This window comes from Cottoperca gobio, chromosome 20, assembly GCF_900634415.1.
Source record: "Cottoperca gobio chromosome 20, fCotGob3.1, whole genome shotgun sequence".
NCBI classification, from domain to species: domain Eukaryota; kingdom Metazoa; phylum Chordata; class Actinopteri; order Perciformes; family Bovichtidae; genus Cottoperca; species Cottoperca gobio.
The window spans coordinates 12,121,998-12,140,997 of NC_041374.1; the positions used below are offsets into that span (position 1 = coordinate 12,121,998).

The following is a 19,000-nucleotide window of genomic DNA, read 5'->3' on the forward strand; positions in this document are numbered from 1 at the left end:
TGATTCCAAGATGCAAGTTTTTGCATTTATTTAGAGGATTCAAAGTGTCGTCGGTTTCTTTCTACATGGCTCGACATTAACTGCACGGCGAAAGTTGCCAGCATTGTGGCATCATGTTAAATCTGTGTAGCATGTGTTGTAGGATATTGTTGAATAGTTTTGAACATAAATAGCACAGAGAGAGACTGCTGCAAAGAGTCACAGGCTGAGCTGATATTCGGGTAACGTAAGTGCTGGTTTTCTATGTAACACGTGTGGCCTTTTAGCTCAGTATGTCCAGTTAGTGATGATGACACAATTCCCACAACACAAAGCTGAGAGAAAGCCCTTTGTAAGCAGCAGATAAACCCCGAGTAAGGCAACGCTAGGAGAGACAAAAGGGATCAAAAGTTTAAGGTCTACTGACTTACACCGGGAGATTGGAACAAAAAATTACATTTATCAGCAGATCAAGTTCATTGCTTCACACTCACAGATAGCAAAGCCAGAAGTTTGTCCAAACAGGGGCAGAAAGGGGACAGTAGCAATTAGTAGTAGCACTTTACAGGGATAACAGGGGAAGTAAACACAATGGTAACAACACAGGATGGTAAACTGTAACTCTTAAAATAATGCAACATAGCATGCGTTTAAGCAAATAAATTAAAAGTTCAAATTTGATAATAACTATTAGAATGGTTGATGTGCTGTATTTAGATCATTTTGGGTCAACATCACAAATAACTGTCCCCACTTTCCACCTACAGTATAAAAATTTATTGTTTTGGCTGGCTTTCACACAAGAGTGGAAGGATGCGTGTGGGCTACGAGGCAGAGATGGCCGCACTGAGATTGGCCTGCTGCTCTCCAGGAAGTGAGGTCACAGCTGCTTGGAAGTCTGCAGAGTGGTGCTGGGCAAATTCTTTTATCAGCCCGGCCAAAATGTTCTGGGCGTCTGTGGAGGAGAGACAAAATAAGAGTTATGGGATGGCAGAAACAAGAAAAAAGTAGACCGATTACCAAAACAAAGCAATATTACAACAGAATGCATGTTCAGAGACTGAGGAAGCTTAATGAGGAACACCTTTAAAATCAATGAAGGGGAAAGAGTATGTCAGCTGTACTATGTTTTCTTTATTTTTCAATAACTTCCGATGGACAAATAGCTTGAACACTAAATAGTTCCATGATTCAGTTCAGTTTAAGTTGGTGCCTCTTTCAGTGCAATCTAAGAAAACGAGCCACTGAAAATGCTGCCTGTAACCAAAGAGATCTTCACCTTTATCAACTTTCTTGTTGCCTAGAACTTGACTGGAAGCAGCAACTATGGGCTTCATTAGCTGCAACACCTGAAAGGGAAAGAAAGATTAAAAAGAAATATGGCAACACGTTCAATATTGGTTTCCAAGTCCATTGACCAATTCACACAATGTCTGAGAAGAGTTATTATCATTTATCATTGAAACATGTGATGTTTGTAAAAACTGATTGTTCTGAATCAAATATTTTCTGTTGTCATCCCTATGTCTTTAAATAACTAACATAACATAAAGTGTTGTTGTAATACTGTATAAAACATAACAAAATTGAATAAAGAAATGATTGAAAGATTGGCCTGATACTGGTCCACATAAATGTTGGGGTCATGCTAAACATTTGAACAGCTGCTCCAGCACGAAGGAAATCTCAATGTCATGATTTAGGCATGAGGCAGGCACGAGTAGACGCCTTGAAAAACTAATTGTAACAAATGAATGTACCCATCGTAATGTCACTTTGAATACCCCTGAACATCACATTCAAACTAAAGCAGTTTGAGAAGCAGGAAACACATTTTCCCAGACCACATATGGACACAGTAGTTTTTGAAATTGTTAGTTTGGGTTGTAACTAGGTTGGATGCCAATGGAGACAGAAACACATTCCTTCTACACAGGGATTGTAACACCAGGTGTAACTTGTGTTTGTACTGTACCAGAGCAGGACTGTGTGTGTAGAGCATAGCCAGGCAGCTGAACACGGTCTTGTTCTCCTCCAAGTCCTCTTTAAGTGGAAGACGAGCCACCAGAGCAGGCACAACCTGTTAAGAGTGCACATCATGTCTGTTATTCAAGTTTGTAGTGAATTCCTTGCTTGTAAAAATCTACAAAGATGACTTGTGGTGGCTAAAATAAATACTATCTATTAAAATACAAGCTCTAAATATACCTGCTCAAGAGGGACAGCTTCTACATTGCTAGTGATCATCCTGCAGAGGGCTGCACAAAGGTTGTCAATCACCCTGAGGTCTGACTCTTTAGTGAGCATGCTGGAAAACACAGATAGCATCATGGGATAGTCTCTGGAAAACACTTCACTAAGGAACAACTGCACGATTCGGTTTTTTATATATAAAATTGTGAAATAATACATAACACATCCACAGTTGCAGAAACACACACGAGTAAGAAGGATACGCTACACCGATGGGTCCAGCTGCCTGGGCCAGACATCCCAGTCCGAAAACGCTGTTGTTGCGAACCTCAGCATCACTGTCCCTTACTCCAGCTACCAGCACGGGGAGCAAACGATTGGACAGTCGGGCCGCCACTCCTGGGCCCCCGGACACACTCACAAGGGCCTGCAGGATTTCTCCGATTGTACCCACAGAGAAGGACCGGTCTGCCACTGTGCACGAGGATTTCTTTTTGGAGGGAGAAAGAAAATTAATTATTATGATACTCGCCAAAAAGAAACACCATAGGCATTATTTACACTGTGGCTAAATATCATCAAATGTTTGTACCATTATAACATTGTGATCGTACCCAGTACTTTACTAATGACTCCAGAAAACTTATGTGTTCTTCTTCTAACTAAGAATTCTAAACACAAATCTTGTTTTTTTTAGATGCAAGGAATTCAGAAAGCCAAATGTCACTTTTTGTATTCAAGTAATTAATCAATCTCCAAGTCAAAGTTTGGTCTAAAATGAGTAGCTGTAGTTGCAAAGACTTGTATGCACTTTGTATCTATCTAGTATCTAGGAGCATTTTGAGCAGAGAAATGAACTGTGATTGAGTAAACAAGACTTCTGTTGAACTCCTGTTCACGTCAGTAGGTCCAGACTCACAGCTTTGTTCATGAGGAGAGGCAGCAAGTCGTTGAGGAAAGGGGCAAAGTTGTCTGCGGGCACAGAAGAGGCCACCAGGGGAATTCCCTCTCCGGCAAACTCCTGGAGCATGGCGTCATACTCCGCCTGAAGCAGAAAGCACATCACCAGCCAACACAATGAGTAACTGGACCGTGATGTGAACATAGATTTGTGGAAATAATGGGTGAAAACAAGAAGTCTCTGTATAGAGATCTAGAATTCTATCTCGACTGTATACTGCAAGCAGTCTGGTGAATGTTTGAAATATTGAAATTCTTGCATTAACAGTCTTATGTTCTATCCATTCACTTTTATAGGAATAAAACAACATCTATCCACAATAGAGCCAATTCATATTCATCAGAATATAAAAGACATTTTGATTTAGAAAACTGCTGTTATGTGTTGACACTAAAGAATAGATCACTTGTATGTGTAGTTGAACTTAAATGTCCATGACTGTGACATGCAGCAAGAGGACAGCCAACCTGTTGTTCTTCATCATCAGCTTCATCACCACCACCGTCCTGACAAACAGTCTGAGTACAGAGAAAAAACAATGTTGGAGGCTTACTAGAATAACTTTACCAGTAAAATAAAATGTATGGAGAATTATTTGAGTGATCATAAAAAAAACGATGTCCCCATCCTCGTCAGTCTCCCCTCTTCTCACCTTTTTCTTGAGCACATCACGGATGACATGGCTGATCTCCTTAAGGCGTAAAGGGTTTTTGAAAGCTTCCTCCTTGCAGGACTTCATGACGTTGTTCATGGTTTCCAGGATGCCCATCACAACCTGGCGCTCATGCTCTGTTCGCACGGTTTCCACAAAGCAGGGAAGCACCACATCTAGCAACTTCAATAAGGCTGGGGGAGGGACAAAAGATGTACAGGAAGGAAGAGAAATAAAGTTAAATTATATTTCATATATTTCTATACGACAAACTAAATTAGCTGGACTCTACCTTATAGTTTGCAATGGCATATAATCTCACAGTATATATTTTGTCCCTTGATGTTGTTCATCAATAATCCCCACTGCAGCCGAAACTACTGCCCATTTATGCATATCCTGATAATAATAACAGTAGCGTAGAGGTGCTGAGAAAAGAGGCTTTACCCTGATGATTGGCCTCAGTGGGATTCTCCTTCCATACTTGATGCTGAGCTCGACAGAACTGGCCCATTGCTCCAAATGCTGCCCTGCGGACGTCCTCATGGGGAAACTAGGGAGGGAGGATACAAAAAAAGCATCAAGTTACAGCACGAAATACACACACACAAAATAAGAGACCAAGCATTTGCCATTTAGAAGAGTTGTTAAATAAGACACCAATTCCCTACAATGACCAGTGGAACTAATATAAAGTAGACCATGACTTAGAGTTTAACAGATAATTAAAAATAATCTGTTATAAATAATAAGTAATAAATAATTTTTAAACTAATTTGAGATAATGATTTATGGTATGTAAAGAGTTCCAGGCTCACATTATCAATCTACCTACAGACACTTCTATTTAGAAAAAGACACAATGTATGCACAAACACAGACCACAAAGTGCCCTTCTAAGCCCATTACAGAGAAGGATGATGGGGCTGACCAGCCAGCCAGAGTGACTTACATCTCTCATCTCGTAAACCTGCTGGAAGCTGGACTCGAGGAAGGGCTGGAAGGCAGCACTGTCAGGGGAAACCACAGCAACATAGGTTAAAATATATACATGTATGCACACAAGAGATGTCTGAAATAAAGTTAGTATAACAAGCTTTTTTGTAAATATTTATGTTACCCAGTGCTGAAAGCAATCTCTCCCAGTGCATCACAGGCATCCTCCTTCTCATCGATGTAGGCGTTTTCCACACTGAACCTGAGAGATGGAAAGACATGGTATCAGATGTAGTGGGAGCAGTCTTTGCTCAGGTGTAGTTAATATACATGCATGTGTATGTGTGTACATGTGTGTGACTCCTACCCTGCAACATCATGGATGTCTGTCTCAGGCTCATCTTCCAGAAAATCAATCCCATCTTTTTCTCCTTCGTTGTCGCCATCATCATCATCATCATCATCATCCAGCAGGACAAATGTCTTGTCCTCCTCAACGTGTGCCTGAAGAGAACAGGGAGGAGGATGAAATGTGAAATGCTGTATTAGTATTTATATTATGAATAGCCTTTAGGTTTCAGAGTGTTGTTTGTGTGCTTTATACCATAATGCCTTCATTGGACTTGAGGGCAAGCAGCATGACTGTTGTAATGGCAGTGAGGTGAGGAGTCAGGCAGTCTGGACTGACTGTGGATACAGCAGAGTATAAACTGTACCTGACAGGGAGAAGCACAGAGAGAGGTGAAGTAAAGGCTACATGATGTATGCTCTTATATACACACAAATAATAACAATGATTTTCATACTCTACTTCAATTTTTCTCTCTCTTCAGTTTATGTTAAAAAACCAGGCATCACCAGCAGACCAGACCAGAGGCCAAATTCTGATAAATTAATGAGACTAAATAATAATCTTCATAGACCGTGAACAGTTATAGACCGCGTACATTTCTCTGATGAAGAAAGACAGCATGGAGCAAATGACCCTGTCATTTTCTGGCAATGGATTTTTTTGTAAACCATTTCCCTAGTTTAACAAAAAAAGTACCATTTAACACATTGATCATGTTTTGACTTACAGCTGAGTCAAAGATTTGTCTGTCTGTCTGTCTACTAGCAGGGTAGTCACAGGCCCAATTATCTCACTAGGAAAGGGCAGCTCAAAGCTCTGTTTGCACTTTGTATTTATTTTAGACTTATTATTTTATTAAAAACTATTTTGTTTTCTTTTACTTGAAATGTAGGCCTCAAGTTCAGCGTGCCAGGACTACTTTTATTTATTGTAAAGCTAGGTATTTGTGTCCCATACAAGTGCCATGCAATGGTAAATGTATCCTACTTTAAAAATGGACAATAAATATTGTTTAAATAATGTGGAAATGTACATGGTTTATTTGATAGACGTAGGGGTAGGCTATAAAACGCAATTCAGACATAATAAGGTTCGGACCTTTGCTGGGAGAAACTTTCAGTAACTGGACCCCTTTAAATTTTAATTTAATACACCTGCTTTGTGTAGACTGGTCCACTCACGGGATACAAAAAAAACCTACACACACACACACAAAGTTACATACGTGCAGCGTCTCAAGTCAGGGTCATCAATAGTGTCAGTGAGGTTGAGGCCCAGCCGAACACACTCTGCAGCAAGAGGACTGAAGACATCTTTGCCGATGGTACGGGCCAGCACAGAGAGAGTATCTGACAGCAACGACAAAAGATGATCAACATCTATTCATTCATGCTGTTGAGCATAGTACCAAGTGTGATGCAATGCGTTGCCATAACAGAACAACCAAATACTAAATTATCACAAGATGCATGTATAACAAGATGCCACCAGTCATAAGTCTGGAAAAAATGTTTGTTCTAAATATACCAATTTCTTCATTTTAATTTCCAAATCTCTGTGGTTTACCTACCCAAGGACTGAGTTTGCAAAGACCTCATTTCCTCTGTGGTGGTAGTCAGGAAGCCCTTCAAGCTCTCAATAACTGGAGGGAAGTAGGGAACCAGCAGCTCCTTGGCAGCATTGGCTGATAAGACAGTGATTCACAATGGGACATGGGTCACTTCACTTTGAACCAAGAAGTAACAAAAGATATTTTTGCAATCTTGTTTCATACTCGACAAGCTGTTTGCAGGTTAACATTACATCAACAACATTACTTGATGGTTTTATAGGGTAGTACAAGATATTTACCTATGGCACCTATAGCAGACACAGCAAGCTCTTTTATCTTGAGGTTTTCAGTGTTGTTTAGAGCAGACAGCATAGTCTCCATCAGGGTGGGCAGGTAGGGCTCAATATCTGCTCCTGTTTAGGGAAAAAGAAAGAGATAAAGCATGTAGATCCTGTTACAAAAACTGTGGAAGATACAAGCTTTGGCTAAATCATAAAATTACAACTTGTAAAATGTACGATTGATCTTTTGATAACTGAAGAACTCATAAAACCCAACACATCATTCTAGTATTTTGTTGATTAGTTTTTTAACTGGTTCATTGGATTTTTTTTATTTTTTTTATTAATATCAGGAACGTTCATGCGTTTCATGTTGTCTCTTGCAGTGGGAAAGGTAAGCAAGTTCTACTGTGTCAGTCATTGCATGAACCTTCAGCTTACCTAAGTTCTCCATGAAGTTCTCTAGGGCATAAAAGGCCTTAGTGACATGGCCGACCTTGGCCTGGTTCAAGGATGAAAGGTAACCCAGCAGCAATGGCATCAACTCTGAACAGTACTTGCTCACTTCAGGCTGGAAAGAATATGTGGGGGGGGGGTGAACCCCAGAAAACAGACAAATTCTGTTAGAAATAAGGTTTTTATCATAATAATAAAAAATATTGCATTCTGTAAAAGATAGATAAAAAGACGACTTACATTTGGAAAACTATACTAAGCAAGCAGTACTCTGCATCAAAGTGAGTCAATGCCAAGAGATGCGTTATTGTACTGGAATTAGTATCTACTTCATACACAGTCTGAACTGTGAGCATTCAAAAATATTTGCAAATAAAAACAATACCAATATATTTTTATATAAACTTTTAATTAAAAGTATAATTTCAAAGGCTAAAAATGCTATTGTTAGCCAAGGAAACAAATGTATGTACCTTTGTACATGTTGACTCACCTGTAAATGTTCAGAGAACTGTCCCAGGGCAAAAAGGCTGGCACTGCGCACCACCTGATCACTATCAGAAAGACTCTGGCACACTGTCTGCAGCACTGATGACAGCATCCTAACACAGATACAGACAACAAGATGAAATACTCAAATCCTGGTGATTGATATTTATCAGCCAACAGACCACCACTCAAACAATGTTTCTGCTGTCATGAAAAATATATGAACTTTTTTCCATGTCAACTGGACATACTTGGTACGTATGTGGTCAGCACATCCTTCAGCCAGCACAGCAAGACACATCAGACCCCCCTTCCTCTGATAGGGGTTTTCACTGGCAAGGCAGGTCTGAGTAAGGGGCATCTAAAACACAAGAAACAAATTAATACATTGTCAAGAGGCAGGTATCTGTGTCAGGGCTCTAATTTAATTTAGGTTAAATAAATGCACAATGCCGTTAAAAAGATTCATCAAGACCCAAACAAACAACTGACAAAGGTAAGTTGACCATAACGTAACATATCTGTTATTGTTCACATTGACATCGAGATGACTTACCAGTTGTTGAAACAATTTCTCTGGCGGCATATGGAGTGCCATAGTGTCAATAATCTGGAAATACAACAAAAACAATCATCAAGTTCAATATTCCTTGCAACGCCACAGTGAATCTACTAATAAAAGTACTTTTTTGTACACAACAGAAGAACACATTTTATAACACTAAAAAACTTTTCCCTACCTGAGCAGCACAATGTTTGGGATTGTCATTGTCTGTGCCATCTCCGCCGTCATCTTCCTTATCCTCTGGGTCCTGCTCACCTGGTGGGGGAGCTGCAATCAGCACAGGGAAAATGGCCTGCAGGATGGGATTCAGCAGCTTCTGCTTCAGCACCGTCTACAAAGTAGAGAAAATTATAAAGATTTTTTCTTATTTAGTCAACACGATGTTACTAAGCCAAACGTTTCGTTTATGTCAAGCTAGCCGTTACTGCATGTAATGTTCCAGAAAAGCAAAAAGTATAAATCTTCCATTTTTGTTATACAGAAAAGTAAATGCGCAAATCCAGGAGACCCGCACATTTTTGTTTTCAAGGAATTATTCCACATTTAAGTTGATATGGCGTGTATATCCTCTGAAGAATAACAGATCAGAAGGATTAAGGTGAATCATGACTACAGATACAGCAGATGCTTGTTGTTCTGTTCTTGACCCTTGTTAGTCATTACATATTGAAGGGCAGGAATAGGTCATATATTTATAGTTGCTGACGGGTGACTTTACCTTGCTTTTCAGCTTGATGAGGAAGGCAATACAAGAGAGTGCTTTCACCCGCAGAGAGTCATTCAGAGTGGTGTCACTGCCCACCTGACAAAAATATATATATTTAACATGTTATTATAACTTTTCATGTACGATCCTTCAAGTTCACAAACGTTATTTGTCAGTTATGAAATTACAATGAAATTCAGAATACAACGGTGGGAAGTAAGGACAGATTTCAGACATTCAGAAGCTCCTACCTCCAAGCACAAGTGGACAATGTCAGCAATATGAGGGACGATGATTGACACCTCGCTCTCCATGAGCTCATTAAAAACCTCCATGGCCTCGCTGGCTTGGTTCTGTGTAGACATAGATTAACTCAATAATTTGGTCTGATTTATCCAAACCCTTAAATACACTTAACTGGCAACAGAAGCCGCAATACTTGGTTAAAAAAACAAAACATATTACAATTTACCTGATCTGCCTTGATGAGTTGTTTCAGAGCGACAATCAGACTTGGGATGAGAGAACGCATCTGGTTCTGTAAGACAGCAAAACGTCACTTTGTTGATTAAAAAGTATACCATTTTATCCCATCTGTAATGATTTTAATGTCTATATACTATTTCAACTCTTCTTGCCAAATGTCAAAGTTGAAACTGTAACACTGCCTCACCATCTCTTGTGTGCCAGTGTATGCAGTTATGGCTGTGAGGGTGAGGATGCAGTAGTACAGGGCTGTTGGGTTGTTGTGGTCCTGCAGTACAATGCTAAACAGCTGTAGCAGCTGGCAGTAGTGAGGCTTGAAAGGCTCAGGATTGGACTCCATCACCTTATTCAGCAGCAGGAGGCCAACCTGTTAGGACAGAAGAGCGTTTATATTCCAAATTTGTTATGACGAAGATCATGTAATACAATAGAGTGCTGCAGGGATAACATATATTTGTAAACCAACCCAGAAATGAGCATGTATTGTTCAGCAAGATAAACTTCACAACCACTTTAGGATTTTTAAAGCGTAAATGCAATCACTAGAAGTAAAAAGCTAACATTAGGCTATAAGCAAATTACACCGCAATTGCATGACCTCTCAACATCACCACCAATAAGCTTCCAGCTTTTTTATTTGCTTTGCGACAATCAAACAAAACTGCAATTGGAAAATACTATACATTGATAAATCTACAAATTGGAATGTTTGAGTTGCAAGAGCGCTAGTATAAACAAAAATGGAGACTAGTGATGTCGTTTGTCCCTGACACCATCTATACACTCATTTAGCCACTTGTTAGCAACCACCTATTTTATGTCATGTAAATGCTTCAAAATTTACGAGTGGGGTATTTACAGACGTATTTTATGTCACAGAACAAAACGTGAAAATCTCTTAAGCTTTTGTTAACCACAGGCCTTATTTCAGGCATCTAACAAATAAAAACATTGGGGGAAAAAAACACACCGACTTTGAGACGAGGGGGACTGTAAGTGCAAAAATGCTAAAACCTTTCTGGGTTAAAAAAATTAAATCAATTGTTAAATTAGTAGATATATTAACCTTATCTAAATTTCTAGGTGTTAAATGAGTCTTGTACCTTTCTGTCATGAGGGTTGCTGCTCTTAGTGGCTTCATTGAGGAGCTGCAGCAGGGCAGGCCAGCGGTCTGGTGTCTCATGCTTAACCATCATTGCGCACAGTTGGGAGAGTGAGTGCTGCACTGTGTGTCTGCAAAATAGAGATACATAGACATACACAGAGGTCAGGCTCATTCATAGATTACATTTCACATGTGCATGGCTACATATGGCCATACATATTGAAATGTATGACACAGTAAGTTAGCATTGTATAAACTGAATAGCTTACTCGGTTTCCTGCATGAAGGTCTGCAACACCACTGCCTTAAGGCTGCATGAATAAAGGAAATCTTCACAATTACAACATATTTTCAACTTCATTTCAACTATAACAACTGGGTGTAGTGTCACGATAGTGTGAAATTCTTCAATGAAAAGAAATGAGCGAACCTCTCTCGATCATCCGGGTTAATCTTCTTCCAGTGCTTCTTTACTCTCAACCTCAGCATCACTGCAGCTGACTGACGAATCTAAGAGATGAAATCAGGAAAAGATTTCAGGAAGTTTACATGGATGAAAGCACACTGGGGGAAATTATGTTTTAAAACTCATGTTAAAGAACTGACGAAGAAGCTTAAATGCAAGTTATGTTTATTTTCTAGAAATAAGCAGTGGCTCACTTTAAGCAGGAGCTTGCAGATTGTACAGGCATCCTTTTTATCAGTGCTCGACTATGCAGATGTAATTGGCAGTAGCATACTGCTGCCCATACTCTCAGCCTCATTACAGGTGACAGATTTAGAACCCATCATTGTATCCTCTATGAGAAGGTAGGGTGGACACACTTACCACTGGAAGGGAACAAAATTATCTCTCTTTTAGTTATAAAGCCAACATTAATAAGCAACAATTTTATTTATCATCCCTTAAGACTTAAAAATATGGGATACCATTCTCATTCACAAGAATTTATAGCTTGGATACCAGATACCCCATATAAGAATTGGGAAAAACTGCATTAATATTAATAGCTAATTTGCTTCTCATTCATGGCTCAAGCTTTAGGATTCACTTAAGTTAGACAAATGTTAGAAAAACAGTTTTAACTGTTTTACTTAATGTGTCTGCTCTCAATTGGTTTCTCCTGATTAAATGGTCATCTAAGAGCTGACACCCACTCATACACACAATCATTCTGGAAATTATACATATATTACAAAACAATTCTCTCACTGCTCTCTCTCACTGCTCTCTCTCACACACTCACACACTCACACACACACACAGAATACCTGAGGGTTTTGTGAGCCACTCATGACAGCACACAGGGCTGGGATAATGGCTGGGTCTTTGAAAGCCTGTTTCAGCTGGGCAGTGGCCTAAAAAGGGACATATGAGGTCACACCATGTTAGACTGGCTGGCACAATTATCTAACATTGAGTTACATTATTGTAGAAATCACAGGGTACTAATACATTACAACACGCAGCCAAATGACTCACAAACCAATATTTAATTTTAATTTTAAGTTTGCTACTTTTAACTGACAGTAACGTTAGACATCTAATAATGTTAAGGACACAGTGGTGCTGAATATCATGACCAACTGTTTGACAGTTAGCCGTACGTTACCAGACGTTTACTTAGCTAGCTTAATTCGATAACCGTTAGAAAACCGTTACGATAGTTTTCAAACTTGTCGTCTGTCTAACAAACTAACTAACTCTTATTATATCTTAAACAAAGTTATTTGTGGCATTACCTGCTGAATAACAGCATTGTCCGGCTGAGTCAGCTGTGAAAGAATTAGCTCAAGTTCCTCTGTCATCTCGACGGCTCAGAGCTACCACCTTTAATGTGACCGTTAACTTTAGTATTTCTAATTAACCGGGCTAGATAAACGAGTTGTCCTTTCGCGGTGTGGTTGCCAACGGTGTCCCAAGTGGGTTACAGTTGTAAAATAAACAGCCTCAGTGGGCAGGTCGCTAGATATCAAGTTTGACGTGAAGATTCACTTTTTTTTAAAGTCGCATACGTCTGAAGTTATCAAGCCAAAAAAGGCAAGTCCGGCAGAATCGAGTCCCCAGTTCGGTCTGGTTCGTTAGGGCGCAACTGCCAGCACGCGGGACAGAACCGGCCAGGAGTTCCACGCGAGTTGAGTTAAAGGGACCTGCTGCTGTCAGTGGGAAATCAGACTGATAGAAACAAACAGCGCCTGCAACCGGAGAGGAGGGCGTGCTGCAACAAACATAAATCAAATCAAGCATATTTATGGGACTTGTACAACTTCAAGTTAAATATTAAAATATTACATTTAAAGGGGAAATATACTTTTTATTCCACTACATTCATCTGACAGCTATATTTACTAGTCGTTAGTGTTGGAAGAAGTAATGTTCATCTTTTACTTCAGTAAAAGTAGAAAATACCACCTTGTAGAAATGTATACTATATTACAAGTAAATGTCCTGCATTCAAAACGGTACTGAAGTAAAAGTATTAGCATTAAATATACTTAAAGTACCTAAAGTAAAAGTACTTATGCAGAATGGCCTATTTCATAAAAATATATATTATTATATTGTCTTATTATATGATATTACTTAAGGTGGAGCTCATTTGAATTACTTGATATACTACTGGGTTATTTAATCTATAATAATACATCATCATTTATTAGTTGGTTATATTTTGTATTAATAATCAGAATTTGCAAAGTAACTAGTTATTAAATAAATAAAGTGGAGTAAAAAGTTAAATATTTCCCTCTGAGACGTAGTGCAGTAGAAGTATAAACTAGTATAAAATGGAACTGCTAAAGTTAAGCACAAGGACCTCAAAATGTTACTTAGATACAGTACTTGTGTACTTAGTTACTCTGCACTATTGCTAGTTGTCACTTCACAGATGTGTGCATACAAAACATACACTCAATTGCCTATGAACTATGAAACTACTCAAGTTATATTATTATAGTAGTTTACATTTGTCTTTATTTGACCAGCTACCACATTAAATTGTTGCTCACACAAATCCGTTATGATAAAACAACAGTGAAAGGGACCATTCCAGATGAGTACTTTTACTTTGGAAAGGAACATTAGGAACATTTAGTCTAGAATACTACATTCTTTAGTGCAGGACTTTCACTCATAATCAAGTACTTTTCTTTGGTAATACTACTTTTAATAAGGTAAATTACCTTAAAAAGTATTTCTTCCACCACTGATTTACATCAAAACACAATTACTGATTAAACTGCAGAGAAGGAATGCATTAAAAGGTGCCTTCTGGTTGCAGTTGGGAGAAAGTAGCCACAAAAGAGATCATTTGCATACTTTTCAGTCAACAAAAGAGATACTCATGGTCTTGCAATTCACGCCCAAAACACCCATTACTGAAAAACAACGCCCGTGACTGATCTGCACTATACAAGAAAGGAACACATAAGAGAAATCATGTAACTTATACCATGAGGACATCAAGAGGTCTAATTCTGCACATGCTTTTTTTATTTTAGATATACTAACTCCTACCAGGTAATCAGTATTTACTGTTGTAAATTTCTTTCAGGAAGGTAAGAAAATCTTCCAAGGTTTATGTAGAAGTGAAACAATAGATATGCTGACATACCGTAACAGATTAAAATTATCATGTTCCAATGTATGGATACAATAGCAGTGCCTCACAAATACACTTACAAAATACAGTACAATAAGCATCGTCGTCAAAGGTCAATCTGGTGTCCCCTCGCCACATACCAATGCTAATGAACTGCACACATGTACACTCACGCCCGATACACACCTACACCATCAACCCCCCTCCTGTATGTGTGGGCTCATACAAGATCAGACAAACACACCCTGTCCAGGCAGAGATCAGTAAAAATGCTAATGTACCCATTAGGCTCACTGATCTTGCATCAATTCAGCACTAACTGAATCATTACCACGTCAATACAGCAAAGAAGGGGGAACACAAACAACCACTTGGATGGTAACATGCAGCTAATCTAAATCATCTTTGTGAAAAGGATTGCAAATGGTGGTAAAACAGTTTGCATCAACGTGTCCAACCCACTGTACAGAATGGAGAGGGGGGGGGATGTTGGGATTTTAAGATATAGTCTCTGTCTTTGAACACTTATGCTCAAATTACAGAAATTAAAGAGTCAAATAGGTTTTAATTCATGTTTAAGGCTAAACGTATTACACTTTCCTCTTAGTAGGCTGCTCCACTGCCTTTATAAAGCACTGAAGCACTTTATAAAGCACTGAAGCACTTTATAAAGCACAAAAAGCACTGAAGCTTATGTGCTGACAAAGGCAGCATGTGATGGTTATTTACTATTGGGATAGCCCTTTTTTATAATCTTTGTTTTGTAAAACTATTTGGAACACAAAAACCCTTCCCTGCTGATCTAAATCTATTGCTGCACAATGTATTCACCCAGGCAGGGAGGCTTGTTTTGTAAACCAACGCTCAAGATGCCATAAAAATATCTTGTTTTCCTAAAATGCATTATCAATGAATTGCAATACTGTCCTTTCCTTATTCAGGATACGATGCTTCTGATAGCTGAAAGTGTGCTCCTTAAACAAACACAAACACAAACACAAACACAAAACACAACCAGTAGTAACTATCTGAGCCTCAAAAGTCTTGATAAGAGACATATCTCTTGATTGCAAATACCAGATTAGGGCCACACAATCAGTAGGATTAAGGCAGCGCTGTGGAAATAGGTCTGACTATGAAAGACTAGGCAAAGGTATGTGTGAGGTAATTTGAATCAATGCATAGTGTAAGCACATTATCAGATGAAAGTCTTTATATTTTTGACAGACTTCAACGTGGAGCCTCAAGATTAGATTCCTTATCAGGCAAATTTACGTTGTGCTGGAGTAGAGCTTTCATATTACCAAACAAACAATTGTCACACCATGAATGTGGGCCTTGACAAAAGTCTCTCCAATACATTAAAAGTCACGTGTAACACTTTGTGACATTTTACTTTGTCTGATCTGTGGTATTGAAAGTAATTGACATTCAGCATATCTCCTGCAATATTTTTAATATAGATATCTTGGTGATAGTGTTAAATAAGTAGACTATTTAAAACATGGTTGGTATTCAATAACTTTGCTTTCTTTTTTTCTCCAAACCTAAAAAACAAAAGCAAAGAATGAACCTAGGTGGCCAATGAAATGGCACCACTGCAGTCAATGAACAGTGACTCAAAGAGATTGGCTCAAACAACCCAAACACCCACCTACGCCCCTGCTCACACCCACACACGTATTTATAAACAGCCTCTGGGAGGCTACGCGCAATTTTTGAAGTTAGTTGGTCCCGCTTGTTTAACTGAACAGGTCCCAGCATATGCCTTCATTGGATCTACCGGGTTGTCCTGCTCGATTTTAAGCGGTTTTGAAACCAATACTCAAGCTTTTCTTGTATTTTTTAAAAACATTTTTAACGCGACGCACAACATTGCAAGAGAAATGGCCGACTGGAAGGCGCAGATAAGTTACAACTACAACCCCTCTTACCATGCATACGCCTACGGCCTCGTGTACCAACCCGGTCCAGAGCAAAACCACGGGAACCTGACCAGATGGGGCGAAGCGGCTGGAGTCACAGATTTGAGCAACTACAATGCCGGGGTGACACCGGCCTACTACGGCACCACCGCCGCCGCCAGGACCCGAGAAGAGTCTCCCCCTGGCAGTCCGGAGCAGCACGCCATGAACGGTCCTGGTCACTACCAGGGCTCCGGGGTTGTTTACGTCGGTGACACCCAGGCAGGCCGTCTGCTCATGGCCGGACCTCACCGCGCTGCCTACGATGCACGGGCACATGAGGTCAGGCGGACCGGGAGCGACACGACCAGTGACTCTGAGACACACGCCTCACCAGGTATGTAGCTACATCTGATCTGAGCTAGCCATAGACATGCACCATTAACTAACTTGTAGGGTGTCGATACTTACATTTCGCCGTTGGCAGCTAAAAGCAATGATTTTTTCAGCCATAATTGACCACGGAGTCCAATTCAATGCCATTTTGATTTTAAAGTGTCCCAGTATCCCGCCACTGACTTTTACTGAGCGCCCATGAAACGAGTGGCGACATCTCGCGACAGAATTAGAGAACTACAAAAAAAACAAAAAACTGGAACCACAAAGTTTCTAAAAAAGTTATTTATTATAATGTATGTTCTTGTTCTAAACAAATACAGTACAGTACATTGGGCCGTATCATTTATTTCACTTAAGAGAAATGTAATACTAAAGGCATTGTGCATGCTTTTAACTGGTTATACATGTACATAACATCATTATAAAGAACAGAAAAAATATATATCCCTTACATAAAACGTGTTTGCTCCCACACAGTACACTAGGACTCAAATAGATAGGCATGCATGGGGCTTTAACATTTATGCTTGTCATGTCCTCCATAGAGGACACTGGGAATAGCTGGATCTCAGGAGGATTTGTATCCTATATGGTTATGGCCTTACATTAATGTAAGATTTTTATACAAAAACGTTTCTCTCCTACAGTTACTAACACTCTTTGGCAAATGCTCAGATCCATTTTGACCTTGGTCCCCTGATTTATTCCCCCTCACTTAGATTCATGGAGTTCTGCCAGCAGCAGAGAAGGAAGTCTCCCCCAGACAGACCCGGCTACATGGGGGAAGAAAGAGCTTGATGAAGAAGCTAGCAGGAAGAGCCCTGGTGCCAGCGAGGATGTTTCAAGCTCTCTCATGGAGGAGCCAATGACCTTTGCTGTCAATGTGAACACCAACAACACTCTACATGCACCCGTAACTGCCCCAAAGAAGCCAAGCACTACGGCTGTAAATAACCCTAAAGGAAAGGTCCGGGCAGCCTTCTCAGAGAGTCAGATGAATGCTCTTGTCCAGCGGTTCAGTGTTCAGAGGTACCTCACCCCAGCTGAAATGAAGACACTTGCAGAACTGACGGGGTTGACTTACAAACAGGTGAGGAATTTAAAGACGCTGGATCACAAGCCCAACAAAATGTATGTAACTGTTTCTGATCAGCTTGGCTCTCATCATCTTTGCAGGTTAAGACTTGGTTTCAGAACCGAAGGATGAAGCTAAGGAGGCACCAGAAAGACACCAGCTGGGTGTCTGAGTGCTACAACAAAGGCAGCCCGATTCGTGGATCCATGTACACCAACATGCCTTCGCATATCCCACCCGTTAGTAGCTCCCATTATTTTCTCAAAGCATAAGTGTGATCCGACCATTGTCCTGCCGAGGTTTCCTGTTAACTGATAGCAGAGAAACGGCGGCTTGGACAAAAAACAATACGTCCATAATGGAGGCCTAACCATAGTCCGGTTATGGTCTTAAAGGCGCGACGAAACAATGTCAAACAATATGCTGTGATATAAGAGTAGGACTATATAAATGTTCCACTTTTACTAAATTGCATAATAATTTAACTGTCGCCTGATTGCCTTTCAGTATCAGGGAGATGCCCGGCCTCAACTCAAGGAGCATTACAACCACCACATGATGGAGACTGCCTTCAAGAAGACGCCGCAGAACTTGGCCTTCTATGTGGCTGCTATGAACTCTGCGACTGGATCCGCTGGCTACCCCTCCTGGTCCCCCGGCTCATCCCAGACTGCCGCGCCCTCCAGGCCCCAGACGTCTGGTTGGTCCATGCCCCCTAGCGTCAGCCACTATGAATACAACCACATTGCATTCAACTCAGCCAACGCAGCCTCTGCAACTAACACTGGGGCAGACACGAGCTTCGACAGCAAAAATGGGGAGCCGGTCGATAGCCGCAGCTCCTTAAGCACAGTTGTGGTACATAATTGCAGCCAGTAGTCGATGTTGAGCTGCACATAAGCTTTTCTGTAAAAGTTACCTAACAGCCATGTTAATATTCTTGTATTCAAGTTTCCTGATTGTAGTTTGTAATTAATTGAGGTCATTTTTGCATGGTCAGGTGTATTTTACCTTGAAGTTTTATTTTTTATATGAAACTATTTAATGTATGTTGGTGTGTGTTCTTTGCGCTTGGTGATACAAGATGGGTCCAAGTTGGATGCATTTTTGGATTACATTGTTTTCTGGAACACATTGTTTTTGGAACTGTTTTAAGACAAAGTGCTGATGCAAATCTGAGGCGCACACATTTTTCTATAAACTTGTTTTCACTTTTTCACAATTGTGTCACTGAGTGTTTCTTTCTGAGAGCATGACTAATATAGTAACCTACATTTATGCATTACTTTCCCCAATTTGTGATTGAC

The 19,000-nt window shown here is 40.0% G+C and overlaps 2 protein-coding genes across 2 annotated transcripts; one reads left to right on the forward strand and one right to left on the reverse strand.

The window, feature by feature from the left end:
* Positions 1–376: 376 nt before the first annotated feature.
* Positions 377–12,907, reverse strand: ipo4 (importin 4). Its single transcript, XM_029457385.1, has 30 exons — positions 12,457–12,907; positions 11,986–12,072; positions 11,144–11,223; positions 10,983–11,024; positions 10,712–10,841; positions 9,796–9,975; positions 9,595–9,660; positions 9,374–9,475; positions 9,135–9,218; positions 8,592–8,747; positions 8,408–8,461; positions 8,103–8,212; positions 7,856–7,964; positions 7,348–7,477; positions 6,925–7,038; positions 6,644–6,757; positions 6,299–6,422; positions 5,326–5,437; positions 5,089–5,225; positions 4,906–4,983; positions 4,738–4,795; positions 4,233–4,338; positions 3,786–3,979; positions 3,601–3,651; positions 3,092–3,217; positions 2,436–2,662; positions 2,188–2,320; positions 1,955–2,059; positions 1,259–1,328; positions 377–934 (listed from the first exon to the last, which is right to left on the reverse strand). Exons 1-30 carry the CDS (start codon positions 12,520–12,522, stop codon positions 804–806), a joined length of 3,276 nt encoding a protein of 1,091 aa, XP_029313245.1. The 5' UTR covers positions 12,523–12,907; the 3' UTR covers positions 377–803.
* A 3,129-nt stretch (positions 12,908–16,036) lies between these two features.
* On the forward strand, positions 16,037–18,912 carry nanog (nanog homeobox). Its single transcript, XM_029457387.1, has 4 exons — positions 16,037–16,616; positions 17,338–17,708; positions 17,795–17,932; positions 18,201–18,912. The coding sequence occupies exons 1-4, from the start codon at positions 16,202–16,204 to the stop codon at positions 18,570–18,572; spliced, it is 1,296 nt and encodes a 431-aa protein (XP_029313247.1). The 5' UTR covers positions 16,037–16,201; the 3' UTR covers positions 18,573–18,912.
* Positions 18,913–19,000: the final 88 nt, after the last annotated feature.

Bases quoted from the DNA above. Each gene is read 5' to 3' on its own strand.
- nanog (XM_029457387.1), top strand. From the start codon at position 16,202: ATGGCCGACTGGAAGGCGCAGATAAGTTACAACTACAACCCCTCTTAC. The intron at 16,617-17,337 runs GTATGTAGCTAC...CCCCTCACTTAG, and splicing joins TGAGACACACGCCTCACCAG to ATTCATGGAGTTCTGCCAGC. The intron at 17,709-17,794 runs GTGAGGAATTTA...TCATCTTTGCAG, and splicing joins CGGGGTTGACTTACAAACAG to GTTAAGACTTGGTTTCAGAA.
- ipo4 (XM_029457385.1), bottom strand. From the start codon at position 12,522: ATGACAGAGGAACTTGAGCTAATTCTTTCACAGCTGACTCAGCCGGAC. The intron at 10,842-10,982 runs GTAAGCTATTCA...TCTATTTTGCAG, and splicing joins ACCTTCATGCAGGAAACCGA to ACACACAGTGCAGCACTCAC. The intron at 5,226-5,325 runs GTATAAAGCACA...TGTTCTCTTCAG, and splicing joins AGTCCAATGAAGGCATTATG to GCACACGTTGAGGAGGACAA.